Source organism: Oncorhynchus kisutch, linkage group LG10, assembly GCF_002021735.2.
Source record: "Oncorhynchus kisutch isolate 150728-3 linkage group LG10, Okis_V2, whole genome shotgun sequence".
Classification (NCBI taxonomy): domain Eukaryota; kingdom Metazoa; phylum Chordata; class Actinopteri; order Salmoniformes; family Salmonidae; genus Oncorhynchus; species Oncorhynchus kisutch.
This window is the reverse complement of record NC_034183.2, coordinates 53,642,863-53,668,307: the sequence shown is the minus strand read 5'-3', so window position 1 is coordinate 53,668,307 and position 25,445 is coordinate 53,642,863. Positions and strand designations below refer to the sequence as shown.

At 45.2% G+C, this 25,445-nt stretch overlaps 1 protein-coding gene across 1 annotated transcript in view; it reads left to right on the top strand.

Moving 5' to 3' along the window:
* LOC109893317 (zinc finger protein 385C-like) overlaps positions 1-25,445 on the top strand; it is a 193,370-nt gene that overhangs the window by 71,129 nt on the left and 96,796 nt on the right. The window contains exon 2 of the mRNA XM_031834009.1: positions 12,671-13,012. Within this exon, the coding sequence (XP_031689869.1) occupies positions 12,671-13,012 (342 nt within the window). The remainder of the gene's footprint in view (positions 1-12,670; positions 13,013-25,445) is intronic.

Genomic DNA, 25,445 nt, shown 5'->3' with positions numbered 1-25,445 from the left:
ACATTGATATACACATCATGTATACAGAACATGTAGCCTGTGTACACATATGCTGTCATACACTGTTTATTACACATGATCTTTCTCTTCAGGGCCGGTCCTGGCCGCTCTGCCGCTCTAGGTGAGACAAAACGGCGTCGAAAAGACACTTAAAAGACGTCTTTTCCGGACGTTGAAATCAGGTTCAGTTTCGGTTCTGAATGAAAGTTGAAAAGACGTCTTGTAAAGACGCCTATGTTTGGGCCAAATCAAGGCTGGTCCAGACCGGACACCATCAGAACCAAACATAGACGTTTATGATTGGTTCAAATTTGGACCAAAAACCAAAGTCTGTGGACATGGAAATCAAGGCCGGTTCGTGCTTACTGGGGTGTAGCCTACCATGTCGACCCACAATGGAATTTTATGAATGCCCATCCATGTGGTCGGCCCACGGTTTGTAAAACAGGCCGTTGCATTGGCTTTATTAGTCCTGATTCCTGTGACTAATCAATTTGTCCATTTAAGCTCTGAATATCAGCTACCCAGCTTTATCAGGAGTTATCCTGAGCCGATTTGCAATGTGTTTACACAGCTTGAAATGCAGAAGTATTTTCTTTTTCGCTATGATCAGCAGTCGTGAGTAGCCTGATTGTCCATTTTACTTTGACCTGTTTTTAGGATATGTTGTTTGTTAACGTGTCAGCACATTTTCTGTATTTGATTTGGAGCCATTTAGGTTAGGCTATTTGATCGGAGAAACTGGCATGGTGGTAAAAGTGCCTCATTATTACATTGTCGTACATTTGATCTCCAGCCAGGCCATACTGTATGCTCTTTCTACCACAGGCAATATCTGTTACATGATTTATGTTAGATCATTTTTTGACGTAACATTGGTGCAGCGCCGCAGCAATGCATCTCTCTGACAGCACCCTGGAGAGGCATGCTGGGAATGGACAAGATTCATATTTTGCGCCCCTGCCTTTGACAAAGTGGGCACTGCTTATCACAGGGCGGCATCAGCGCTCACCTACAAAGCCCATATGCCACTGGTTGAGAGAAATCGTTTTTTGTTTTTGGGTAGAATTATGTGAGGTTTTATGTGTTGTTGTTGGAGGAGCGTCTCAGTCAGTTTAGCTCAGAAAGGTGGCTGGTGAGCGGGCCCTGCCCTGTCTCTCTCTCTCTCTCTCTCTCTCTCTCTCTCTCTCTCTCATACATACACGCATGCGCACAGGCACACTTATACAAATACACCAGAGGAGGCTGGTAGGAGGACCTATAGGAGGACTGCTGTGGCTGTCGGTGATGTTTAAGATGAGGGAGGATGATTATTTTTTTATGGACATGGCCTTATTTCTATTACAGCATATTGGATGACTGTCATTCATATTCCATTCACCTAGTTCAATGTAACAGCGATAGGTTTAGGCTACTACATGATACTTTAATTTGACCTATACCCATCATGAGGTTGCTACAACTTACACTCTTAGAAAAAAGGGTTCCAAAAGGGTTTGTTGGCTGTCCACATAGGAGAACCCTTCTTGGTTCTAGGTAGAACCCTTTTTGGTTCCAGGTAAAACTATTTTGGGTTCAATGTAGAACCGTCTGTGGAAAGGGTTCTACATGGAACCCAAAATTGTTATACCTTGAACCAAAAAGGGTTCTAGATATCACCTTTTTTCTAAGAGTGTAGCCTATGAATTAAAGTTTACAACGTAGGTGCACAGGTCGAGAGAATGTTGAGTAATCAAGGTGACAGACTGTGGCACATTCAATACCGCCCTGCACACTCTTGCCAGTATCTAGCTGATTTAGAGTGTAATCATTAGTCCAACAGTTGCAAACGTGAGTTTCTATTGGATAAATTCAGATGTTTATCCCTATTTCGTTCCATTTGCTTCTGTTTAAGAAAAATTTTTCAACAGAATCAGGGCAATGAATTACACCCCTGATCACACGTAAACACAGTTCACTTTCATAGCAGCCACATACAAACAGCTCATTGTATATATAATTCCTTATCACAACTATCTACGCTCTCTCCTTTGCTTGTGGACTTCAGTGCACAACACATCAGCTGTCTGTGATCATGCGAAAAAACCTTTCCAAGCCAAACCTTCATATCACGACCACTAACTGCACACAGCCTACATCGTTGTCACGTCATAGTCAACATAGCTACTACAACTAACACATTAGTAAACCTGCTACAATCATTCAGTACAGTGTACAGTCAGCAGAAAGCAGCTTAGCAGTTCCACCGGATGGCCCGGTGGCAATAACTGAATATAACCAAAAGCTTACCTTGACTTGGAAGAGTTCCAGTGTTGGATAGCCATAGCTATCCGAGAGCCGGGTGTTTCAAATCAAATCAAATTGTATTGGTCACATACACATGGTTAGCAGATGTTAATGCAAGTGTAGCGAAATGCTTGTGCTTCTAGTTCCGACAATGCATTAATATCTAACAAGTAATCTAACAAATTCACAACAACTACCTTATACACACAAATGTAAAGGAATGAATAAGAATATGTACATATAAATATATGGCTAGATGCACTAGATGGTATAGAGTACAGTATATACCTGTACATATGAGATGAGTAGTGTAGGATATGTAGACCTTATTAAAGTGTCGTTATTTAAACTGACTAGTGACACCTTTATTAAGTCCATGTATTATGTGGCCAGAGATTTGAGTCTGTATGTTGGCAGCAGCCTCTCTATGTTAGTGATGGCTGTTTAACAGTCTGATGGCCTTGAGATAGAATCTGTTTTTCAGCCTCTCGGTCCCAGCTTTGATGCACCTGTACTGACCTCGTCTTCTGGATGGTAGCGGGGTGAACAGGCAGTGGCTCGGGTGGTTGTCTTTTTGACCTTCCTGTGACATCAGGTGTTGTAGGTGTCCTGGAGGGCAGGTAGTTTGCCCCCGGTGAAGCGTTGTGCAGACCGCACTTCCCTCTGGAGAGCCTTGCGGTTGAGGGTGGTGCAGTTGCCGTACCAGACGGTGATACAGCGGTGATATAGTTTCAGTAGGCTAAACTAGCTAACTGCATTCGATTCTTTGCTGCCCAACACACACACACACACCTACCTCCTAAGTGATGAGTCAAGCCCTTAAACTAGACATGATCATTCATAGGGATTCAGATCTAAGAGCGATGTGTCTCTCTCTCTCTCTCTTTCTCTCTCTCTCTCTCTCTCTCTCTCTCTCCTCTCTCTCTCTCTCTCTCTCTTTCTCTCTCTCTCAATTCAATTTTCAATTCAAGGGCTTTATTGGCATGGGAAACATGTGTTAACATTGCCAAAGCAAGTGAGGTAGATAATATATAAAGTGAAATAAACAATAAAAATGAACAGTAAACATTACACATACAGAAGTTTCAAAACAATAAAGACATTACAAATGTCATATTATATATATATACAGTGTTTTAACAATGTACAAATGATAAAGGACACAAGATAAAATAAATAAGCATAAATATGGGTTGTATTCTCTCTCTCTCTCTCTCTCTCTCTCTCTCTCTCTCTCTCAATTCAATTCGCTTTATTGGCATGTAACAATGTACATATTGCTAAAGCTTATTTTGGATATTTCCAATATAAAAAATAAATAAAAATGAGAATCAAAAGTGTCAAAGGGACAACAGTAACAACAATAATAATAATAAATAATCTCTCTCTTCTCATTCTTCGATCTCTCATCTCTATCCTCTCTCTCTCTCTCTCTCTCACTCTCTCTCACTCTCTTCTCTCCTCTCTCACTCTCTCTTCTATCTCTTCTTCTCCTCCTCTCTCTCCTCTCTCTCTTCTCTCTCATGTCTCCCTCTCCGCCTTATCTCTTCTCAGTCTCTCTTCTCTCTCTCCTCTCCCTCTCTCTCTCTCTCTCTCCCTGCCTCATATCTCTCTCTGTTCTCTCTCTCTCNTCTCTCTCTCTCTCTCTCTCTCTCTCTTCTCTCTCTCTGCCTGTCTCTCTCTCTCTGTCTCTCTCTATCTTCTCTCTCTCTCTCTCTCTATCTCTCCTCTTCTCTTCATATCTCTCTGTCTCTCTCTCTCTCACTCTTCTCTGCCTCTCTCTCTCTCTCTCTCTCTCTGCCTCTCACTCTCACTCTCTCTCTCCTCTCTCTCCTCACTCTACTTCTCTCCTCTCTCTCTCTCTCTCTCTCTCTCTCTCTCTCTGCTCTCTCTCTCTCTCTCTCTCTCCTCTCCCTCTCTCTCTCTCTCTCTCTCTCTCTCTATCTTCTCTCCTCTCTCTCTCTCTCTCTCTCTCTCTCTCTCTGCCTCTATCCTCTCTCTCTCTCTCTCTCTCCTCTCTCTCTCTCTCTCTCTCTCTCTCTCTCTCTCCCGCCTCTATCTCTCTCTGTCCTCTCTCTCTCTCGTCTCTCTCTCTCTCCTCTCTCTCGCTCTCTCTCTCTCTCTCTCTCATCTCTCTCTCTCTCTCTCTCTCTGCCTCTATTCTCTCTCTGGTCTCTCTCTCTCTCACTCTTCTCTCCTCTCTCTTCTCTCTCTGCTCTCTTCTCTCTACTCTCTCTGTTCTCTCTCTCTCTTTGTCTCTCTCTCTCTCTGTCTCTCTCTCTCTCTCTCTGTTCTCTCTCTCCTCTGCCTCTATCTCTCTCCTCTACCTCTCTTTCTTCTCCTTTAATTTTTGGAAAGAAATTAATTTGTTCATTTGTTCAACTGTTCAACTATCATCTTTCTCTTTGAGTCTACCTACCATATTTGATCCACTGCAGTGCTAGTTAGCTGTAGCTTATGCTTTCACTACTTTGATTGAGTGGACAACATGTTAGTTCATGCTGCGAGAGCTCTGATAGATTGGATTGGATTGTCATAATTACTGTGTAAGTCTATGGAAGTCTATTTTGTATTGATGTCAATGTACCCAGAGGAGGATGGAAACTAGCTTTTCTCAGGCTACACCATGGTGCTACCCTACAGGGTGCTACCCTACAGAGTGCTGTTGAAGGTACTGTAGACCTTAATTGTAAAACAGTGCGTTTTAATAAATTATTTGGTGACGTGAATATATTTAGTATAGTTTTATCTAAAAGGGTTTACTTTTTTAAATGTTTCACTATTTTTATGTAATTCCCTGAGGAGGATGGTCCTCCCCTTCCTCCTCTGAGGAGCCTCCGCTGGAGGACAGGCTCATTGCTATGGCTGGAAAGGGGTTAAACATGTCGTTTCCACATGTTCGATGTGTTAGATTTTTTTTACATTTTATTTTATTTCACCTTTATTTAACCAGGTAGGCTAGTTGAGAACAAGTTCTCATTTGCAACTGCGACCTGGCCAAGATAAAGCGTAGCAATTCGACACATACAACAACACAGAGTTACACATGGAATAAACAAACATACAGTCAATAATACATTAGGAAAAAAAATTAAACAAAAAAAGTCTATATACAGTGAGTGCATATGAGGTAAGATAAGGGAGTTAAGGAAATAAATAGGCCATGGTGGCGAAGTAATTCCAACATAGCAATTAAACACTGGAATGGGAGATGTGCAGAAGATGAATGTGCAAGTAGAGATACTGGGGTGCAAAGGAGCAAGATAAATAAATAAATACAGTATGGGGATGAGGTAGATAGATGGGCTGGTTACAGATGGGCTATGTGCAGTGATCTGTGAGCTGCTCTGACAGCTGGTGCTTAAAGCTAGTGAGGGAGATATGAGTCTCCAGCTTCAGTGGAGACGACCAAAGGAGGAATTGGCTTTGGGGGTGACCAGTGAGATATTCCTTCCTGGAGTGTGTGCTACGAGTGGGTGCTGCTATGGTGACCAGTGAGCTGAGATAAGGCGGTCTTTACCTAGCAGAGACTTGTAGATGACCTGTAGCCCGTGGGTTTGGCGACGAGTATGATACCATTCCATCAATTCCATTCCAGCCTTTTACAACGAGCCCATCCTCCTATAGCTCCCCCCACCAGCCTCCTCTGACACACACACTCACATACAGTTTAAAACGTACTCAAATACAAAGGCACACAAAAGCCACAGCTCTCCTGAGGGCTTGTATACTGGTGCCGGTGACTTCTATCAGTCTGAGAGAGGTAGAGAGCGAGGGAGGAATAGACAGAGAGAGAGAGGAGGAGGAGGAGGAAAGAAAGGTAACTGCTTGGCTGGCTGAGTGTGTGGTTAGAATTCCTAATGAAAATGTGTGTGAGTTTGACTGAGGAGCAGGCACCACCAGCAACAGACCTAGGGGACAGTGCCCTGCTCTGTGGCCCAGCCAGATAGACTGATCCTGGGGGAGAGTGGGGACAGAGCCTCAGCCTGTCTGGTGGTAACAAGATATTCTCCCTAACAGGCTGGTGATCATCATGGTGTCTCAGTTGATCCAAGTAGTGGGCTGTGATTGGTGAATGATGTGGAAGTGGGTAATGAGATAGATTGTTTTCCAGATTAGAGTGGAAGTTTTCACACACAGAAGCGTGCAGACACACACGCACACACACACACACACACACACACACACACACACACACACACACACACACACACACACACACACACACACACACACACACACACACACACACACAAATGACATCTGTAAACAGAGATCAGAAACAGAGCATCAATTCATGTGGGACTGTTTTTATATTGGCTTTGGGTCGCCAAGCAACAAACACAAACAGTCTCTCTCTGTCCCACTTCCCAAATGTCCTCTGGCATTAACATGAGTCTTTCTCTTTCAACAAGGACCGAACAGAGTTACATGTGATAATTATGACTATGCTCATTAGAGGAGCGTATGCTTGGCTTTCCAGTGTTACACGGGGAGAGCACCGAGACTGCAGACATCACACACCTCAGGCCTGTTACAGACGAGCTGGAATGACAACACGGCTAAACACCCCCAAACAGGGAAACAGATCCCAATCAAAGGTGTCATCACGTGCTCCACTAAGGCAGTTATTTGTCTTAGAACTTGTCCTTGTGGTAAAAATTATGTGGGTAAAACAAAGCGCGAATTAAAAGTATGTATCTCGGAGCATCGTAGCACCATTAGGTGCAAAAACTCGACTTACCCAGTTGCGGCCCACTTTCTGGAAGAAAACCACTCGATTTCGTCTCTAAGTTATATTGGCATCGAACATCTGCCTCCCTAGGAGAGGGGGTGACCTCGACCATTTATTTTGTTAAAACGAGAGGCTGCCTGGATCTTTAACTTAAAGACCCTCGCTCCCTTCGGTCTCAACGTAGACTTTGATCTGAAGCCATTCTTGTGATCATTGTGATTTTTCCATTGTATATGTTTGTAGGTTTACGCAGCCAGATGGTATCTGTGATCGTACGCTATCATTTATGTTTGTTGTCTGCTATTTTAATATGATAATTAACCAATTAACCAATAACCAATACTCATATTAAAATAGCATACAGAAAACATAGATGGATAGCGTACGATCACAGATGCAATTTGGCTGATATCATTGGTTAATTCCGGCCATGATTACAGGCATCTGTGTGCCCTTTTCACACTCTATAAATGAGTCGCCTCGCAGTGTTTGTGATTATACCCTGATGTAGACAGCTTGTCTGTCGAAATGTTGTAAATAAATATTTTTTGCATCTGAGCTCCTAGTGTGCGACTCTCTTTTATTTTTTAAGTGTTCCACTCCGCTAGCCAGCACCTCGCCTAAATAGCTGTGTGTTTATTTCGCCTCTAGATTAACACGCCTAATGATACCACTGCCTTTTTAGTCTGTCTATCAATCTCTCTCTCCTTCTCCTTCTCGTCCTCTGTCTCTCTGTCTTTTTCTCTCTCTGTGCCTTTCTCTGTCTCGTTCGTTCGTTCTTTCTCTCTCTCGTTCGTTCTTTCTCTCTGTCTTTTTCTCTCTCTCTCTGTCTTTCTTTCTCTCTCTCTCTCTCTCTCTCTCTCTCTCTCTTTCTCTGTCCTTTTCTCTCTCTGTCCCTTTCTCTCTCTCTCTCTCTCTCTCTCTCTCTCTCTCTCTCTCTCTCTCTCTCTCTCTCTCTCTCTCTCTCTCTCTCTCTCTCTGTCCCTTTCTCTCTCTCTGTGTCCTTTTCTCTCTCTCTCTGTCTGTCTCTGTCTCATTGCATGCATACAGTGAACTGTTTCACAGAGATGTTGAAGATGCTAATGTAGTTGATAATGTGGACGGTCGTGTGACGGTGATGGCCTTAAAGCAGCAATCAGTAGTGGAAACAATGACGAAGAATGTGCCTCCCTGTTTCAGTAAAAAGTTGAGGGATGGGGCTGGAGAAATGTTATCACTCTCATAGACAGAGCTCTGTATGAAAGGACAGACCATCCATGATATCAAAATGATGTTTTGAGGCTATATAGTGTTTGTTTACATTTACTTTGCTTACAAACATTGGAGTGAAACAAGCTCATATTTTGGGTCCTGGTGGAGTAACGACAGTTTAACTAAGCTCGTGACGCATGAATAAGTTATGTTCTTTAAGAATCAATGGGTACATGTGATTCATTTATAAGTCAGCGAAAATGAAAGTAGCAACTGCTGATTGCCACTTTAAGAGTCTGCTTCCCACTGCAGTGTCACCTACTCATCTTTATTTAAATCTCCTCCTTAAACGTCACACATGTCTCTGGTTATTATCTGGCTCTAGTCTAACACCAGCAGCAGTGAATGCTAAATGTCAACTATTGACATGGCTGGTAGAGAATGGGAGACAGGCAGGTGGAGTGGCAGGGTGCTTATGTGGAGACAATCTCATGTTTGTCATGCTGATATGACTCTTGCATGCAAGCGTGTGTGAGGGGGTTGGGGGTGTGTGTATGAGGGGGGTGGGGTGGGGGTGGGGGCGCGTGTGTGAGGGGGGTGGGGGTGTGTGTGTGTGAGGGGGTGGGGGTGCGTGTGCGAGGGTGGTGGGGGTGCGTGTGTGAGGGTGGTGGGGGTGCATGTGTGTGTCTCTGCAGGCAGGAATTGTTGTTTTTATTTGCAGTTGAGGTCACCCTAAGTGTTTTTGGCAAAGGGGGTGTGTCTGGCTGGTTGTTTTTGGCGGTGTCTGAATGGATGTGTTTGTTTGTGATGTTTGCTGAATTGTATACTACTTACTACTTAGACATGCAGATGCAAAGTGGAGGTCAAACGTTTCTATTTGTGAGAGTGTGTGTAGTAGGGTGTGTTCACCATGTTCTCCGTGCTCCCTGCTCTCCTCAGGGTAATTTAAGAGGCGCTGACATGCCTCCTGTGTTTGTGTGGGTCTACTTGGGGGCCGGGTTTTGATTGCACCAGGCAGGAAGGGCCTTTGCCCCCACTCCATGCCCAGAGAGGGGAGCCTTGGGCTGGATGTGGGGAGGGCTGCTCCTCCTTCTCCAGGGTGGTAGTATTTCAGGCTCACTGGACAGCAGGGACAGGCTCGTAAGTAGAGGTTTAATTTCTGAGCCGCTATGCCGGGTGAGCCCGGGTCATTCAGCGAGAGATCAGCTTCGTGATTGATGATCCCCCAGTGCCGGGGGGGGGGGGCACTGCCCGTTCTCCCCCTGGGTTCCCCCTGCCACCCTCTGCCCCTCTCATCCCCCTGCCACCCTCTGCCCCTCTCATCCCCCTGCCACCCTCTGCCCCTCTCAGCCAGCATTCATCCCTCTCTACACAGCAGGCGCTACAGCCTCACGCTGCATAGGGCTGCAGTAAGAACATCTTCAGGCCTATCCCGCCTAATACCTCACACTGAAACATATACCTTTGGTCCTTGAGGGCCACCACCCAGTAGGTTATTTTCAGGGGCCACCGATTGGGTTAGAGCTGCCCTCTAACATTCAGCTGTTGGAGGTGTTCAGTGTTCAGGCACTTGACTTTATGCTCCTATTCTTGTTACATGGTCATGTTAGCAGGAATAGATGGTGTGGGAAAGACTACTGTACCACGTGCTTATGAATGAATAATGTATAGCTTTTTGATGTCCTTTTTTTCAATGAGCTGGAGTGAGGGATGCTTGGTCGTTGGCAGGGGGTGGTTGGGTCGTGTGGTATAAGGACCACAGAGATTTCTTTATTGGCTGCCTGGAATGGGCAGTGCTCAAAGCGTTTTGAGAAAACACATCTGATGGAGCCTTTGAGTGCTCCCAGAATGGCAATGTGAATAGCAGCTTTCATACCTCCTCTAACGTGTGTGTGTGTGTGTACCAGTGTGTGTGTGTGTGTGTACCAGTGTGTGTGTGTGTGTGTGTGTGTGTGTGTGTGTGTGTGTGTGTGTGTGTGTGTGTGTGTGTGTGTGTACCAGTGTGTGTGTGTGTGTGTGTGTGTGTGTGTGTGTGTGTGTGTGTGTTTGTGTGTACCAGTGTGTGTGTGTGTATGTGTGTGTGTGTACCTGTGTGTGTGTACCAGTGTGTGTGTGTGTGTGTGTGTGTGTGTACCAGTGTGTGTGTGTGTGTGTGTGTGTGTGTGTGTGTGTGTGTGTGTGTGTGTGTGTGTGTGTGTGTGTGTGTGTGTGTGTTCGTGTGTGTGTGGGGGGTTTAGAGTTTTAACTGCGTGTGTGTCTCCAAGGTTTCGGTGTGTGTGTGTGAGTGGTTTGTGTGTATCCAGTACGTAAATAAATCGTAGGCAAAAGGCTTTCAGGGGGCTTTTCACATGTTGACGTCTCAATCCATCACAGGGATTCTATAGAGCTGCCTTTTCATGTATTTATGGCAGGAGAGAGTAGGAGGGGAGGGAATCAACAAACACAGATCTTTTCTCTCTCTGTGTGGATCTAGTCTGACAGAGAGAACCCCCCCACACGTGTACAGTAAGTGTTGAGACGTGTTCAGGCAGCCTTTTTAAATCACATAGCACTCATCTGTCTGGGAATGTACTTTTTATGTTAGTGAAGAATTACATCATAAAAACCTAAAGCCAGAAGGGTTCGCACACACTTCACAAGACAGTTTGTGTTCTATTTGTGTAACTATGGTCTGCACTGGTCTTACAAATACCCCAGACTTAACTCATACAGGGCCAGTTGTACCAATACTTACTACCTGTGCTAAGTTTACACCTGCTATTTTTAACAGGGAACGGATTACAGAAAAACTATGCAAAATGTGTCTCACTGGGCAGAGTCAGGTCAACGTCTAGTTTTGATTTACATTTGGTTGAGTTGTCAAGTAAAGTGAATTCCATGTGTAATCAACCAACATTTCTACCCTGCCATTGGATTTAGGTTAAAAGGTCAAACATTTGTTGAAAAAAATATGAAATTCCTTTATGTTAATTACTTTTTGCAAATCAATCAGCTAACACAGCAAGCAGGCGTGTAGTCTCTCTGAGTGAATCAGCTTGATTGATAGATAGCACAGCACGCTCCTCAGAGAATCAGAGAGTAGCACTCTGTCTCCCCCCAGTGGTGCCATACTGATCTGCACGGCCTCCTATGTTGTTATACAATCTATGATTAGTAGGGGATTGGGTCGTCCATAGGTAATGAGTGTTCATGTGAGTGTGTATGGGTGTCTGTGTGTACAGTATGTCATTGTATGTATGTGCGAGTGTGTATTCATGTGTTTCATGTGCGTGTTCATGTGTTTGCACACGTGGGTGTGTTGTTTGTCCATGTGTACAGTGTCTGTGTGTGGTGATGTACACTGAGTGGACAAAACATTAAGAACACCACCTTTTTGCCCTGAGAGCAGAATGAATTTGTCCGGGCATGGACTCTACAAGGGTTCAACAGGGATGCTGGCCATACCATGGATGCCATGTTGACTCCAATGCTTCCTACAGTTGTGTGAGGTTGGCTGGATGTCCGTTAGGCGCTGCGCCATTCTTGATACACACAGGAAACTGTTGAGTGTGAAAAACCCAGCAGCGTTGCAGTCCTTGACACACTCAAACCGGTGCGCCTGTCACCTACTACCATACCCCGTTCAAAGGCACTTAAATATTTTTGAATTCCTCATTCACCATCTGAATGGCACAAACACAATCCATGTCTCAATTGTCTCAAGGCTTAGAAATCCTTCTTTAACTTCCTCCTTTTAACTTCCTCCCCTTCATCTACACTGATTTGAAGTGGATCTAACAGGTGACGTCAATAAGGGATCATAGCTTTCACCTGGATTCACCTGGTCAGTCTGTGTCATGGAAAGAGCAGGAGTTCTTAATGTTTTGTACAGTCCGTGTATGTCTCTGTGAGGGTGTGTGGGTACTGACAGCCAGGGCTTTACTTCAGGCAGGCCCAGGATCAGATCCCTCACGCACCTACACTTGAACCGTCTGAATCAGGGTTCTTTTTGTGACCCCGTCTTTTATGGGCTATTGGCTTTAACAGGGGGGCTTCGCGCAGAGGCACGGAGGGCAGGGGACAATCATATGGTGATGCCTCCATTGTTCCCAGCACATGTCCGTGCTCTAACACACCGTTATATCACTGTGACACTGGGCACCTCAGACTCACAGAGCACTGCCTCTCTAATCCTCTGGCCCTGATCCTTCACCTCTGACCTCTTACCCCCGCTGGTCTGTTCTCCATACCTTCTCTCTCTCTCGTCCTTTCTGTTCTGTCTCGCCTCTATCCCTTTTCTTTCTCATCCCCTCTCTTTCCACATGTCTGTTCTCTCTCTTCCCTCCCCTCGTCACTCTCCTCTTCCCTGCAACTCTTCATCGTGTCACCGCAGTAAATGAGAATGTGTTCCCGTCAAGTTACCTGTCAAAAGAAAGGTTAATGGCACCATAAATAACACATCCTTCTCTCCTCTCTCAGGAAGGAAGCGTCCGTTCAGCCCACCCTCAGTGTTAGAGATGGAGGAGGACAGGAGCGGGTTAGGAGTGGGGATGGGGTTGACTGTGGACAGCGAGGTGTGCTGTGACCCCCAGGAGGAGGGTGTAGTCCTGGGGGAGCAGCCAGGTCCAGTTGGGGGCGCCCTGCCCTCCTCTGACCACAGCAGGCCCAAGAGGGAGAGGAAACAGCGCAGTTATACACTGTGTGACGTGTGTAACATCCAGCTCAACTCCCCAGCCCAGGCCCAGATACACTACAACGGCAAGTCTCACCAGAAGAGACTCAAACAGATGAGCAACGGGAAGGTCCAGCACGGCAACACAGGTAGGACACCCCATCTACTTTCTGCGCTACTCTGCAGCTGGACCCTATTCTAACCCCTACACTGTTTGAAAAAAAAGGCTTGCAAAAGGGTTCTGCGGCTGTCCCCATAGGATATCTCGTTTCAGTTCCAGGTAGAACCCTTTGTGGTTCCAGGTAGAACAATATTGGGTTCTATGTATAACCCCCTGTGGAAAGGTTCTTCAAAGGGTTCTCCTATGGGCACAGCCAAATAACTGTTTTTGATTCAAGATAGAAAACCGTTTTCTGTGAGTGTACAGTACTCTACTCTTCTATAACACTCTGAGGCGGCTCACCTCTATACTCCCTTACCAGCTGATGAGAGAAATGATAGCGTGCACACTTGTGAATATGAGTTCTACCCCCCAATGACACATCAAGCTGCATTATATAACCTAGTAAGGTGCATCGGTACTCTGTTGTACGTGTTTCATTATACGTTCAGTACGTTCAGCATTTTTCTAAGAGGACGCTGTGATAATGAGTATGACAAGTGAACATGGAGAGCTGCTACAGATGTCGGATCTTAATCTGATCGCCCTGTTGGAATTGTATTTCAGGTTTAAAAAGGTTTCTGAAGTTTGTAATTCCCACACTGAATTTTCAGACATGACTTTCCTTATTTTTTATTTAAAAAAATATATATCAACGCCTACAAAAATGTTGATGAATTATAATCCACATAATCATTCACATTTCCTGTTGCTGCGGGATAATTTTCCTGCTGTAGCAAACTGGCTCAACCTGTATAGCTGTGTTGTGTCATGGCTCTCAGTACAGGAGTACTAGTGTGGTTTAGAAGAGTGTATGGAAGTGTGTATAGTGTAGAAGTGTGCATGGTGCTATATAGTCTTCCCTAGCCTGAGGCCGGACACGAGGGAGGAGAACAAAGCTGAGTTAAGTCATTAATTGGCTGACAAATTTATTGCCGGTTATTTTAGATCGTTCTGGTTCCTGCTCGCTCCGGGGTAGCTACAGCAGTGGCTGCAGTGGAGGTGCAGGTTTTCCCCGTAGATTTGAATATATAGTGAAACTGGCTACATGTTCAGAGGTGAGTCCTTTCTGTCTCCCACTCTCTCTTTACTTGTGACCCTCCTACGCAGCTCGAAAACACTCTGACAAACCTGGAGAATCTGCTCTCAAACACTCATCACTCACTCTTGAATACTCTATCTCTATTTCTCTCTCTCTCTCACACACACACACACACACACACACATGCACACACACGCATGCACACACACACATCTCCGCATGAAAACTAGTCTGACCCACTTCAGGTGCAGAAATCTCGTACAAACAGCACATAATTACATAGCAACGGAGAGCACGGCAACGCTTGCCATGGCCACAGATTATTTGGCCCTGATTGGCTGCTGGCAGGCTGCTGGCAGGCTGCTGTAGGCATCGTGGTGCAGTGTGTTTCTACTCCAACCCTGTAGGGGGCAGCAGTGAGGCCAGACCGCCCTTGAGATTGCCTGGGGAACCATGGTACATCTGACTCAGCACTACAGGAAGGTACGCAAATAGTCAATAGTCACCCGCTTAGGTCATTCAGATAACTGGCTTTGGCAGTTAGTATACATCTGTGATGGCTGTGTGTAAACACAGTGTAACCGCAGTAATCTGGAAAGCAGAGAGATCACGATACACACATACAAACATACCACCACTCCTCCTCTCTTCTCCCGTCTCTCTCTTACTCTCATTCTCTCCCTTCCCCTCTCACCCTCCCTTCAACCTCCCTCTCTCCTCTCCCCCTCTCTCTCTCACCCTCCACCTTCCCTCTCTCCCTCTTCGCTCTCTGGAGTCACACAAGGAATAGTCGGCTTAGTAATGCAGCCATGCTGCCTGCAGGTGTGTTGCTCATGTGGACGTCCTTCTTTGCAATCCTCCCAACCGTCCTCCTTTCCCTTTCCTGATGGCTTCATTGCTTCAGTGAGCCAGCACGCAGAGCCCAGCCCAGTGCCTTGTGGCCAGTCAGTCTTTAAGAAGGATGGGCAGAATGAGGCCTGACGTGGCCACTGACCGTCACTGTCTAAAACCTGGGTCAGCTAGGGCATGGTCTGACTCAGACACACACACATGATTTGTCCCCAGCACCCTGGCACAGCTCCGGCAGCGGAGAGAGATGGGGTGAGAGAGAGAGAGAAGGGGAGGGAGTGTGTGAGTGTGTGTGGTGTACGGTGCAGATTCCCTCTGACACACAGTCACAATCATGCAGCCTTATCTGTGCTCACCTTCTGCTGACTCCCACAGGCCCACGGCCTCAGCTCACACACACACACACACACATTGCAAACATGTGTGGATCATTGAAATCTGTGTGGATGTTGAAGGGTGCGTGATGTGTGTTTACAGTATGTAAATGTATATTCCTGTGTGTTTTTGTGTGTGTTTGTTTGTTTGTTTGTGCGTGCGTGCGTTTGTGTGTGTGCCTCCGAAAGAATCCTCTCCATGTCAGCTTGTGTTACCCTTCCTCTCTGCCTCACTGAACTGACAGAGGGTCCAGGCTTTTCTGCTCTCTCTCTCGTTCTCTCTCGTTCTCTCTCTCTCTCTCTCTCTCTCTCTCTCTCTCTCTCTCTTTCTCTCTCTCTCTCTCTCTCTTTCTCTCTCTCTCTCTCTCTCTCTCTCTCTCTCTCTCTCTCTCGTCTCCCTCCCTCCCTCCCTCCCTCCCTCCCTCCCTCCCTCCCTCCCTCCCTCCCTCCCTCCTCCCTCCCTCCCTCCCCTCCCTCCCTCCCTCCCTCCCTCCCTCCCTCCCTCCCTCCCTCTCTCTCTCCCTCTCTCTCTCTCTCTCTCTCTCTCTCTATCTCTCTCTCTCTCTCTCTCACAGGGTGGTGGGCAACCACAGTGAATCTAAAAAGGCTTTAATTTCAGTTTCAGCTGTATTTGATGATACAACTTTACTTAGCGTGTTCAGGAATAATGCATTGTTAGTTGTTATAAGCATGTATAAGCCCCTACTGTGTCTTCTAAATCAACTGAAATGTGTTATTTCTTTCCGTGTTATTTTGCTTTACATATTCTAAATGGCTACTATACTTTGTACATTCCGTAGTCCTTTTGTGGTCATTTCCTGGTCATTTCCAAACCTCTTCAAACTACTCCTATAACAAAATAACAACTGAGAAACACATGATGCCAAAACAAGTATTATTTATTAGAAAATATGATATTGTATTATTTGGAATGCAGATGAACAATGTCCTGTATGGGTACGTTATTCCTGTATGGGTACGTTATTCCTGTATGGGTACGTTATTCCTGTATGGGTACGTTATTCCTGTATGGGTACGTTATTCCTGTATGGGTACGTTAATCCTGTATGGGTACGTTATTCAGTGTTTCCCCTTGTTGGACCGGCGGCGGCGGCGGGCTCTCTTCTTAGTTGAACCACGGGATGTCACCCACACGGGAGCTATTTGAGAGCCATCTGTCTCCCTCTCAGCTCCTCTCTCCTTGTGTTCATCTCCATGGAGCTCGAATGCAGCCATTATCTATGGAAATAAAATAAACCTAAACAAATACATATTTTCATTCATGTTCCAAGGTGAAATGTATTGATAACATTCTGGTGTTTTCTTAAGTATTTATAGTGACATGTACAGTAAGTAAAATGTCAGCAGTATATATAACTGCATTGGGTAAATGTCACCATTTGGACCTAGTCTAATGTTGTTCCTAAAGCCTTTCTCAGACCCCCCCTCATACCCCTAATCTTTCCTTCACATCACATTACCTGCAGTAGTCCTCGGACACTGCTGGTGAGCAGCAGGCCCACGCCGTACAACCAGCAGCCAAGAGCCAGAACCATGCAGCATGCAGCCTCTATCCTCCTCTCTTCTGCCCCATTAATCACGTCCACCATCTTCTTCCACACAAGCTCACTCGCTCCCGCTCTCTCCCTACTCCTGAGCTCAGCTACTCGGGTGCGAGGCGTTCCGATGCTGGCCGTAGAACCACTGGTTGTCTGGCGCAAAACACTAACGTCTCTGTATTTCTGGTCAATACTGTTTCTGGTCTGGGTGGTGGTGGCCTTGTCCGAGCCACAATGACCCACAGGGCAGGAGCCCATCTCCTGTTTCTGTAGCTTGAGGCAGCTTGATGTATCCCCCCTGGATAGGACACAAGTCTGTCTCAGGGCCTTAACCCCAAACCGTCTCCTTAATGTGTGCCAAGCTGAGAGGCATCGATGCCCATTTTCAGAGTCTTTGGTAGGACTCGACCGTGGATAAACCACCCGACCTTCCAATCCCAGGGCGGACACTCTAACGACAAGGCCACTGAGTCGGTTAGTGTTGTTTGTAGCTACCCGGGTAGAAGTGGGTTCCAAGATGACCATAACACAAGCCTCTCCGGTACACTTGTACAAGCTGTGTCCAGTGGTCTCGCTGGTGTTCTGTTTGGTCCAGGATTGTTGATGGAAGTTGATGGTGCTGGCGTTCAGGTCAATGTGAAGTGTGCTGGCCCACTGCCTAATGCCGATGGGGGGCATCAGGGCGTCCCGAAAAACCGTGCCGTCCAGATGTTGTAATGCCAAGATTACATGGACCAACAAATGAATGCTGATAGAGTTCAAAGCCATCTCCCAATCAGTGAACTGTCTGAGCAAATTCAAAAAGCAACTACTCTCTACAGCGATAGGTGAGTTGTGGTGTTCAGAATGTTTGATTGGACTGTTGTGCCATAGTGATCTATGATGTCACAGAGGGCAGCCAACATGTTACCTAGGTTGAAGATAACTAGCATGTCACCCCCACCCTCCTTTATGACATCATTGCGATATAGATGTGGTAAAAAGGTCAATCGAACTCAACCAATCAAAGGAATGGTAGAGCATGGGGCTTGCAGCGCCAGGGATATGGGTTCGAATTCCCACAGGGGACGAGTACGGGGGGGAAAACTATGGAAACGAATACACTCACTACTGTAAGTCGCTCTCGGCAAGATTGTCTGCTGAATGACTATAATTTAGGCTATTGTTTACATGTGTTTTTCACACTGTGTTGAGGTAAATATCGGAGTATAATGCTTGTATGGATGTCAACCCCAACACAGGGGCATGTCATCGTTCCCAATCAACTGCATTACAAGTTAAAAAACGACAGGCGACCATCAGTGATTTCTGTATGCTAGGTATGCTAACCAGCTTACACGAAAGGGAGTTAGCATTAAACAGTCACTTCTTCCAAACCTAAAAGGGACAGCTTCTACATGGTATGCAGCAAAAACAGCCATATATATCCAAATCGGACTTCAGTAACTACGTTGTGGGTCTGTTTACAACACATAAATCATGACGGGTTTGACAAATATCCACTTTGTTGGATTTAATCTGTACTGTAATAGGATCTCTTTGTTGAAAACTCTGGTGTTTCTCATCCTAAAGCTTGTTCTCCATATTATTTTTCAATGTTTTAAATGGTGAGCCAACATGTTTTGAGCACATTTATCTCCAAAACTAGTTTTGTATTGGCTCTCTCTTGTCTCTCTGCAGCAGATATATGGTGAGCAATATGTTTGGAACAATACATATAGAATTACAATACATATCGTAGGTCCTTGGCAATTCCCAGACCTACTGTTCACCACTGCCCCATAAAGTACCAGCCACCATGGTCTCTATTCGTCTATTGAGGGAGCCAGACCATAATCCCCTCTAATTAGGATCAGCATGACCATCGCCCCACTCAAGGACAGCAGCACCAGCCAGCCAGCCAGCGCCTCCCAAAATATTTTGAGAGCTAATTAAAAGGGGCAGTGGGTGTTGGGGACATAGCGCTCCCTTGACGTAGAGTCTGCCGGGGCGGGACGGATCCACGAACTCGTGGGTGAGATGCATGGTGGGATAGATCATCCTCCTCTTATTTGGGGTGAGGCAGGGAGGGAGGAGGGGGGACAGTGGCTTGGTCTGATTTGACCTGATGTCACTAGAGGGTGTGGCTTGGTCTGATTTGACCTGATGTCACTAGAGGGTGTGGCTTGGTCTGATTTGACCTGATGTCACTAGAGGGTGTGGCTTGGTCTGATTTGACCTGATGTCACTAGAGGGTGTGGCTTGGTCTGATTGACCTGATGTCACTAGAGGGTGTGGCTGCTCAGACCACAGTAAAGGCTGTGTCTGTGACTGTTTACTATTGGTTATCTTCTGCTTGGCATCTCTTTTCATAACTTCGAGCTTTGAGAAAGCATGCTATTGTGGTGTGTGTGTGTGTGTGTGTGTGTGTGACAGAGAGAGACTGCCTCTACCTCTTTCATGGTTCTGATCTTTCTCCTATCTCCACAGCCTAGGATAAAGCTTGTTGTTGTGATGTGTGTGTCTGCGTGTGTGAGTCAGTGTGTGTCTCTTCATGGTCCCTGTCTGTCTGTCTCTATCTCTCTCTCTCGCTCTGTTTTAATAAAGCGTGAGGGATTGGATTAAAGGCTGGGATTTTCTACATGAATGCATTTGCGCATCTGCGTTTTATTTTTGTGCCGCCTCGCCATTTTCCCATTTAATTTCTTCCCTGTGGAGGGAAATGACTTTCCTCGCTCACTGTGCCTTTGGACATGTGTGTGTCATAGTGTGTGCTTGTGTGTGTGTGTGTGTGGACGTTTGTGCATGTGTCATGTTGTTTGCAGCAGCGTCGAGGCACACCTTAAGCCCTGGGTATCACCACTTGTGGCTAGTCAGTCCCTGATTGGTCCATCTGAAGTGTCTGTCAATCTGTCGGCTGCATACATATCCCTATGCCGTCTGTAGAAGACTCCAGTGAAAGACTAGCTCTAATATAATCTCTAATACAGAAACCTTCCCTGTCGCCTCATAGCATATGCAAACACTTTGGCTGTGTAGTCGTTTAACCGTGCACTCTGTCTCTGCCCACCTCGCCCTGGGGTTTGGTCCTTCGTGTCCCACCGGTTTAGACTCTGGGAAAAGGTTGTTCCGGATCGGCACACAGGGCCCAGTGAAGCGGGAAAAGTCTGGAACAGGGAGACCGTAGGGAGAGGAGAAGGAACAGACCACCAAACATCTGTCTGTCTGTCTTTACAGTTTACCCATGTCTGTCTGTCTGTCTTTAATGTTTACCCATGTCTGTCTGTCTTTACTGTTTACCACTGTCTGTCTGTCTGTCAGTCTGTCTGTCTATTGTATACCAAAGTCTGTCTGTCTGTCTATTGTTTACCAATGTCTGTCTGTCTGTCTATTGTTTACCAATGTCTGTCTGTCTGTCTATTGTTTACCAATGTCTGTCTGTCTGTCTGTCTATTGTTTACCAATGTCTGTCTGTCTGTCTGTCTACTGTTTACCAATGTCTGTCTGTCTGTCTATTGTTTACCAATGTCTGTCTGTCTGTCTATTGTTTACCAATGTCTGTCTGTCTGTCTGTCTGTCTATTGTTTACCAATGTCTGTCTGTCTGTCTGTCTGTCTGTCTGTCTGTCTGTCTGTCTGTCTGTCTGTCTGTCTGTCTGTCTGTCTGTCTGTCTGTCTGTCTGTCTGTCTGTCTGTCTGTCTGTCTGTCTGTCTGTCTGTCTGTCTGTCTGTCTGTCTGTCTATTGTTTACCAATGTCTGTCTGTCTGTCTGTCTATTGTTTACCAATGTCTGTCTGTCTACTGTTTACCAATGTCTGTCTGTCTGTCTATTGTTTACCAATGTCTGTCTGTCTGTCTATTGTTTACCAATGTCTGTCTGTCTGTCTATTGTTTACCAATGTCTGTCTGTCTGTCTGTCTGTCTGTCTGTCTGTCTGTCTGTCTGTCTGTCTGTCTGTCTGTCTGTCCGTCTGTCTGTCTGTCTGTCTGTCTGTCTGTCTGTCTGTCTGTCTGTCTGTCTGTCTGTCTGTCTGTCTGTCTGTCTGTCTGTCTATTGTTTACCAATGTCTGTCTGTCTGTCTGTCTATTGTTTACCAATGTCTGTCTGTCTACTGTTTACCAATGTCTGTCTGTCTGTCTATTGTTTACCAATGTCTGTCTGTCTGTCTATTGTTTACCAATGTCTGTCTGTCTGTCTATTGTTTACCAATGTCTGTCTGTCTGTCTGTCTGTCTGTCTGTCTGTCTGTCTGTCTGTCTGTCTGTCTGTCTGTCTGTCTGTCTGTCTGTCTGTCTGTCTGTCTGTCTGTCTGTCTGTCTGTCTGTCTGTCTGTCTGTCTGTCTGTCTGTCTGTCTGTCTGTCTCATGGAGACTAGGCTGTACTCATTATCTGTTATTATCTAGTATAAATATCCAAAACATATCCAAGGGTTTTGTTGTCACACAGCGCTCTGTCAAACATTCTGCCACTTTCTTAAATGGCACAGCATATCAATCCCTGCATTTCCTCAGTTCCCTTTTTAATGCATCTTCACTTATCAAACTGACCTGCAGTATTCAACCATAGAATGATATATCTTTGTGTTCAACATCCTGTTACACTCTCTGTTTGTAATGGATGTCTAGTCATCATAACAGCCTTGTCTGTTTGGTTGCACCCCGCTACTGGAGTCCATTGGGAGATGTCCAGCCCTCCACCCCCTCCACCCCAGGCCCTTGGTGAGAAAGCCCAGAGAAAGGCTGTGTTTCTGGGCAGTGCACAGCCTTACTTCCCCCTCTCTCCCTGCAGCATATTATCCTTACTCTAGGCCCTTGGTGAGAAAGCCCAGAGAAAGGCTGTGTTTCTGGGCAGTACACAGCCTTACTCCAGGCCCCATAATTTGTTTTTCACCTTTTTTTAACCAGATAAGTCAATCGAGAACAATTCTCATTTACAATAATGACCTGGCCAAGAGGCATAACATTGTAACAGTGAACAGGACAGCACAACAAGTAAATAGAACACACTATACAGAGGAAATGTACAAATTAGTCAAATATAAGAAACAATAAGAAATCCACAGTGGGTTTGAGTAGAGAGATTCAAGGTGTAAGAATATTTTAAAGATAATACACAACGCAGAGGACGAGAGGTCAATAGAGTAATATCAATAGGTCAGAGACCTGGGAGGAACTTCAGTCCGGGGCTCATAGCTACATGGCAAATTCTCATTGGTCCAAATTGTTTATACATTGAACCTGAAATAGGATACTTGTTATTTGGCCATTGGCCCAGTTTTATTGCAAGGAATTCTAATTGGTCAACCACAGGCTAGGGCTGGGTTATAAAACTACATCCTGTCTCTTTGTTCTGTGGAGAGAATCACTGACGACAGGGGAGAATGAACATCTACAGTTGAAGTCGGAAGTCTACATACACCTTAGACAAATACATTTAAACAACATTTTTCACAATTCCTGACATTTAATCCAAATAAAATTTCCCTGTCTTAGGTCAGTTAGGATCACCACTTTCTTTGAAGAATGTGAAATGTCAGAATAATAGTAGAGAGAATGATTTATTTCAGCTTAAATTTTTTTCATCACATTCCCAGTGGGTCAATTAGTATTTGGTAGCATTGCCTTTCAGTTTTTGAACTTGGGTCTGTCACGTTCTGACCTTAGTTCTTTTGTTATGTCTTTGTTTTAGTATGGTCAGGGCGTGAGTTGGGTGGGTTGTCTATGTTCGTTTTTCTATGATTTGGGATTTCTGTGTTTGGCCTGGTATGGGTCTCAATCAGAGGCAGGTATCATTCGTTGTCCCTGATTGAGAACCATACTTAGGTAGCCAGGTTTCACTTTTGAGTTGTGGGTGATTATTTTCCGTGTCAGAGTTTGTTCCACTCGGATCTGTTTCGGTTTTGTTATTTCACATTGTCGTTTATTGTTTTGTTCAGTGTTCATTATTCTTATTAAACAAACTGTACACTTACCACGCTGTACATTGGTCCTCCGATCCTTCTTACTACTACCTCCTCGTCAAAGGAAGACAATCGTTACAGGGTCAAATGTTTCAGGTAGTCTTCCACAAGCGTCCCACAATAAGTTGGGAGAATTTTGTCCCATTCCTCCTGACAGAGCTGGTGTAATGGAATCAGGTTTTCTAGGCCTCCTTGCTTGCACACACTTTTTCAGTTCTGCCCACAAATGTTCTATTTTGTTCTATTTTGTTCTATGTTCATTTGCGACCAAGCTTTAACTTCCTGACTGATGTCTTGAGATGTTGCTTCAATATATCCACATAATTTCCCCCCCTCATGATGCCATCTATTTTGTGAAGTGCACCAGTCCCTCCTGCAGCAAAGCACCCCCACAACATGATGCTGCCACCACCGTGCTTCATGGTTGGGATGGTGTTCTTTGGATTGCAAGCCTCCCCCTTTTTCCTCCAAACATAATGATGGTCATTTTGACCAGAGGACATTTCTCCGAAAAGTAGGATCTTTGTCCCCATGTGCAGTTGCAAACCGTAGTCTGGCTTTTTATGGCGGTTTTGCAGCAGTGGCTTCTTCCTTGCTGAGGGGCCTTTCAGGTTAGGTTGACGTAGGACTTGTTTTACTGTGGATATAGATACTTTTGTACCTGTTTCCTCCAGCATCTTCACAGGGTCCTTTGCTGTTGTTCTGGGATTGATTTGCACTTTTCGCACCAAAGTACGTTCATCTCTAGGAATGTGTCTCCTTCCTGAGCGGTATGACGTCTGCGTGGTCCCATGGTGTTTATACTTGCGTACTATTGTTTGTACAGATGAACGTGGTACCTTCAGGCATTTGGAAATTGCTCTGAAGGATGAACCAGACTTGTGGAGGTCTACAATTTTTTTCCTGCGGCCTTGGCTGATTTCTTTTGATTTTCCCATGATGTCAAGCGAAAATGCACTGAGTTTGAAGGTAGATCTTGAAATACATCCACAGGTACACCTCCAATTGACTGAAATTATGTCAATTAGCCTATCAGAACCTTCTAAAGCCATGACATCATTTTCTGGAATTTTCCAAGCTGTTTAAAGGCACTGTCAGCTTAGTGTATGTAAACATCTGATCCACTGGAATTGTGATACAATGAATTATAAGTGAAATAATCTGTCTGTATGTCATGCCCCGGCCATAGAGAGGCTTGGTTAGGCCAGGGTGTGACTAGGGTGGGCATTCTATGTTCTTTTTTCTATGCTTTTGTATTTCTTTGTTTTTGCCCTGGTATGGTTCTCAATCAGGGACAGCTGTCTGTTGTTGTCTCTGATTGAGAACCATACTTAGGTATCTCTTGCCCACATGGGTTTTGTGGGTAGTTGTTTTCTGTTTCGTATCTGTACCAGACAGAACTGTTTCGGTTATTCTGTTATCGGTTATTCTTTTTGGCATTTTCGTATTTAGTGTTCAGCTGCTAATAAATAAATTATGAACACGTACCACGCTGCACCTTCTTCTCTCACCTTCTTCTCTTGAATGCCGTGACACTGTAAACAATTGTTGGAAAAATGACTTGTGTCATGCACAAAGTAGATGTCCTAACCGACTTGCCAAAACTATAGTTTGTTAACAAGAAATTTGTGGAGTGGTTGAAAAACAAGTTTTAATGACTCCAACCTAAGTGTATGTAAACTTCCGACTTCATCTGTACCTCTCGGCATAACACCTCCCCCCCTGATTTGCTTTGGGATTTGTGTTTTTGAAGAGTAACATCAACTGCTAAAAAAGGCAACACAGCAGACTTAGTGATGAGCAGGTACATTGATCCGATAGCAGCTCAGGTAATATGTTTTTGAAGGAGTGTGGTGGGATGAATGTGTCAACTAAAGATGACCCAGAGTACCCCAGAGTGGCTTATTACCGCTGATAGAGGGATAGTAGAGGAGAGAGGTGCTGGGCGGTGGGAGAGGGAGATAGAGGATGATAAAGGGGGGGAGGAGTAAAGGACAGGCGGGGAGGCAAATGGATGAGGAAGGGTGAACACGAAAGCCAAATTGAGAGGAAGGGGAGAGAGGTGGTGAGAGGGGAATAAGAGAAAGAGGACTGATTGAGCGAGTGAGAGAGAGAGAGAGAGAGAGAGAGAGAGAGAGAGAGAAACACTGCCATTTACCCAGTGAAAATGGCTGCCCAGTAATGGACACATGATAGATGGCCATTGTAAGTTTGTACTAGCCCAAAGTTCACACACACTTACCATCCGTCACATCTGACGTGTGGTTTTACTAATGCCTTTGTCTCATTCCTGGTTCCTTGTGTGTGTTTTGCTCCCTGGGGACTCATATTGAGACAGCCCAGGATGAACAGAGGTACGGTATAGAGGTGTGAAGGAGAAAGAGAGTAGGAGAGATTGAGGTGGAGAGAGAGAGAGAGAGAGAGAGAGAACATTTGAAATGTCTATATTCTTGAAAGAAAATGTGTGAGTGTAATGTTTACTAATATTTATCCTGTTTATTTCCCTTCGGTTTATTGTCTATTGTCTATTCCGTTTGCTTTGTCAATGTAAACACATGTTTCCCATGCCAATAAAGCCCTTTGAATAGAAAACATTGAATTGAGAGAGAGAGAGAGTGAGAGAGTGAGAAAGAGAGAGAGTGAGAGAGAGAGAGAGAGAGAG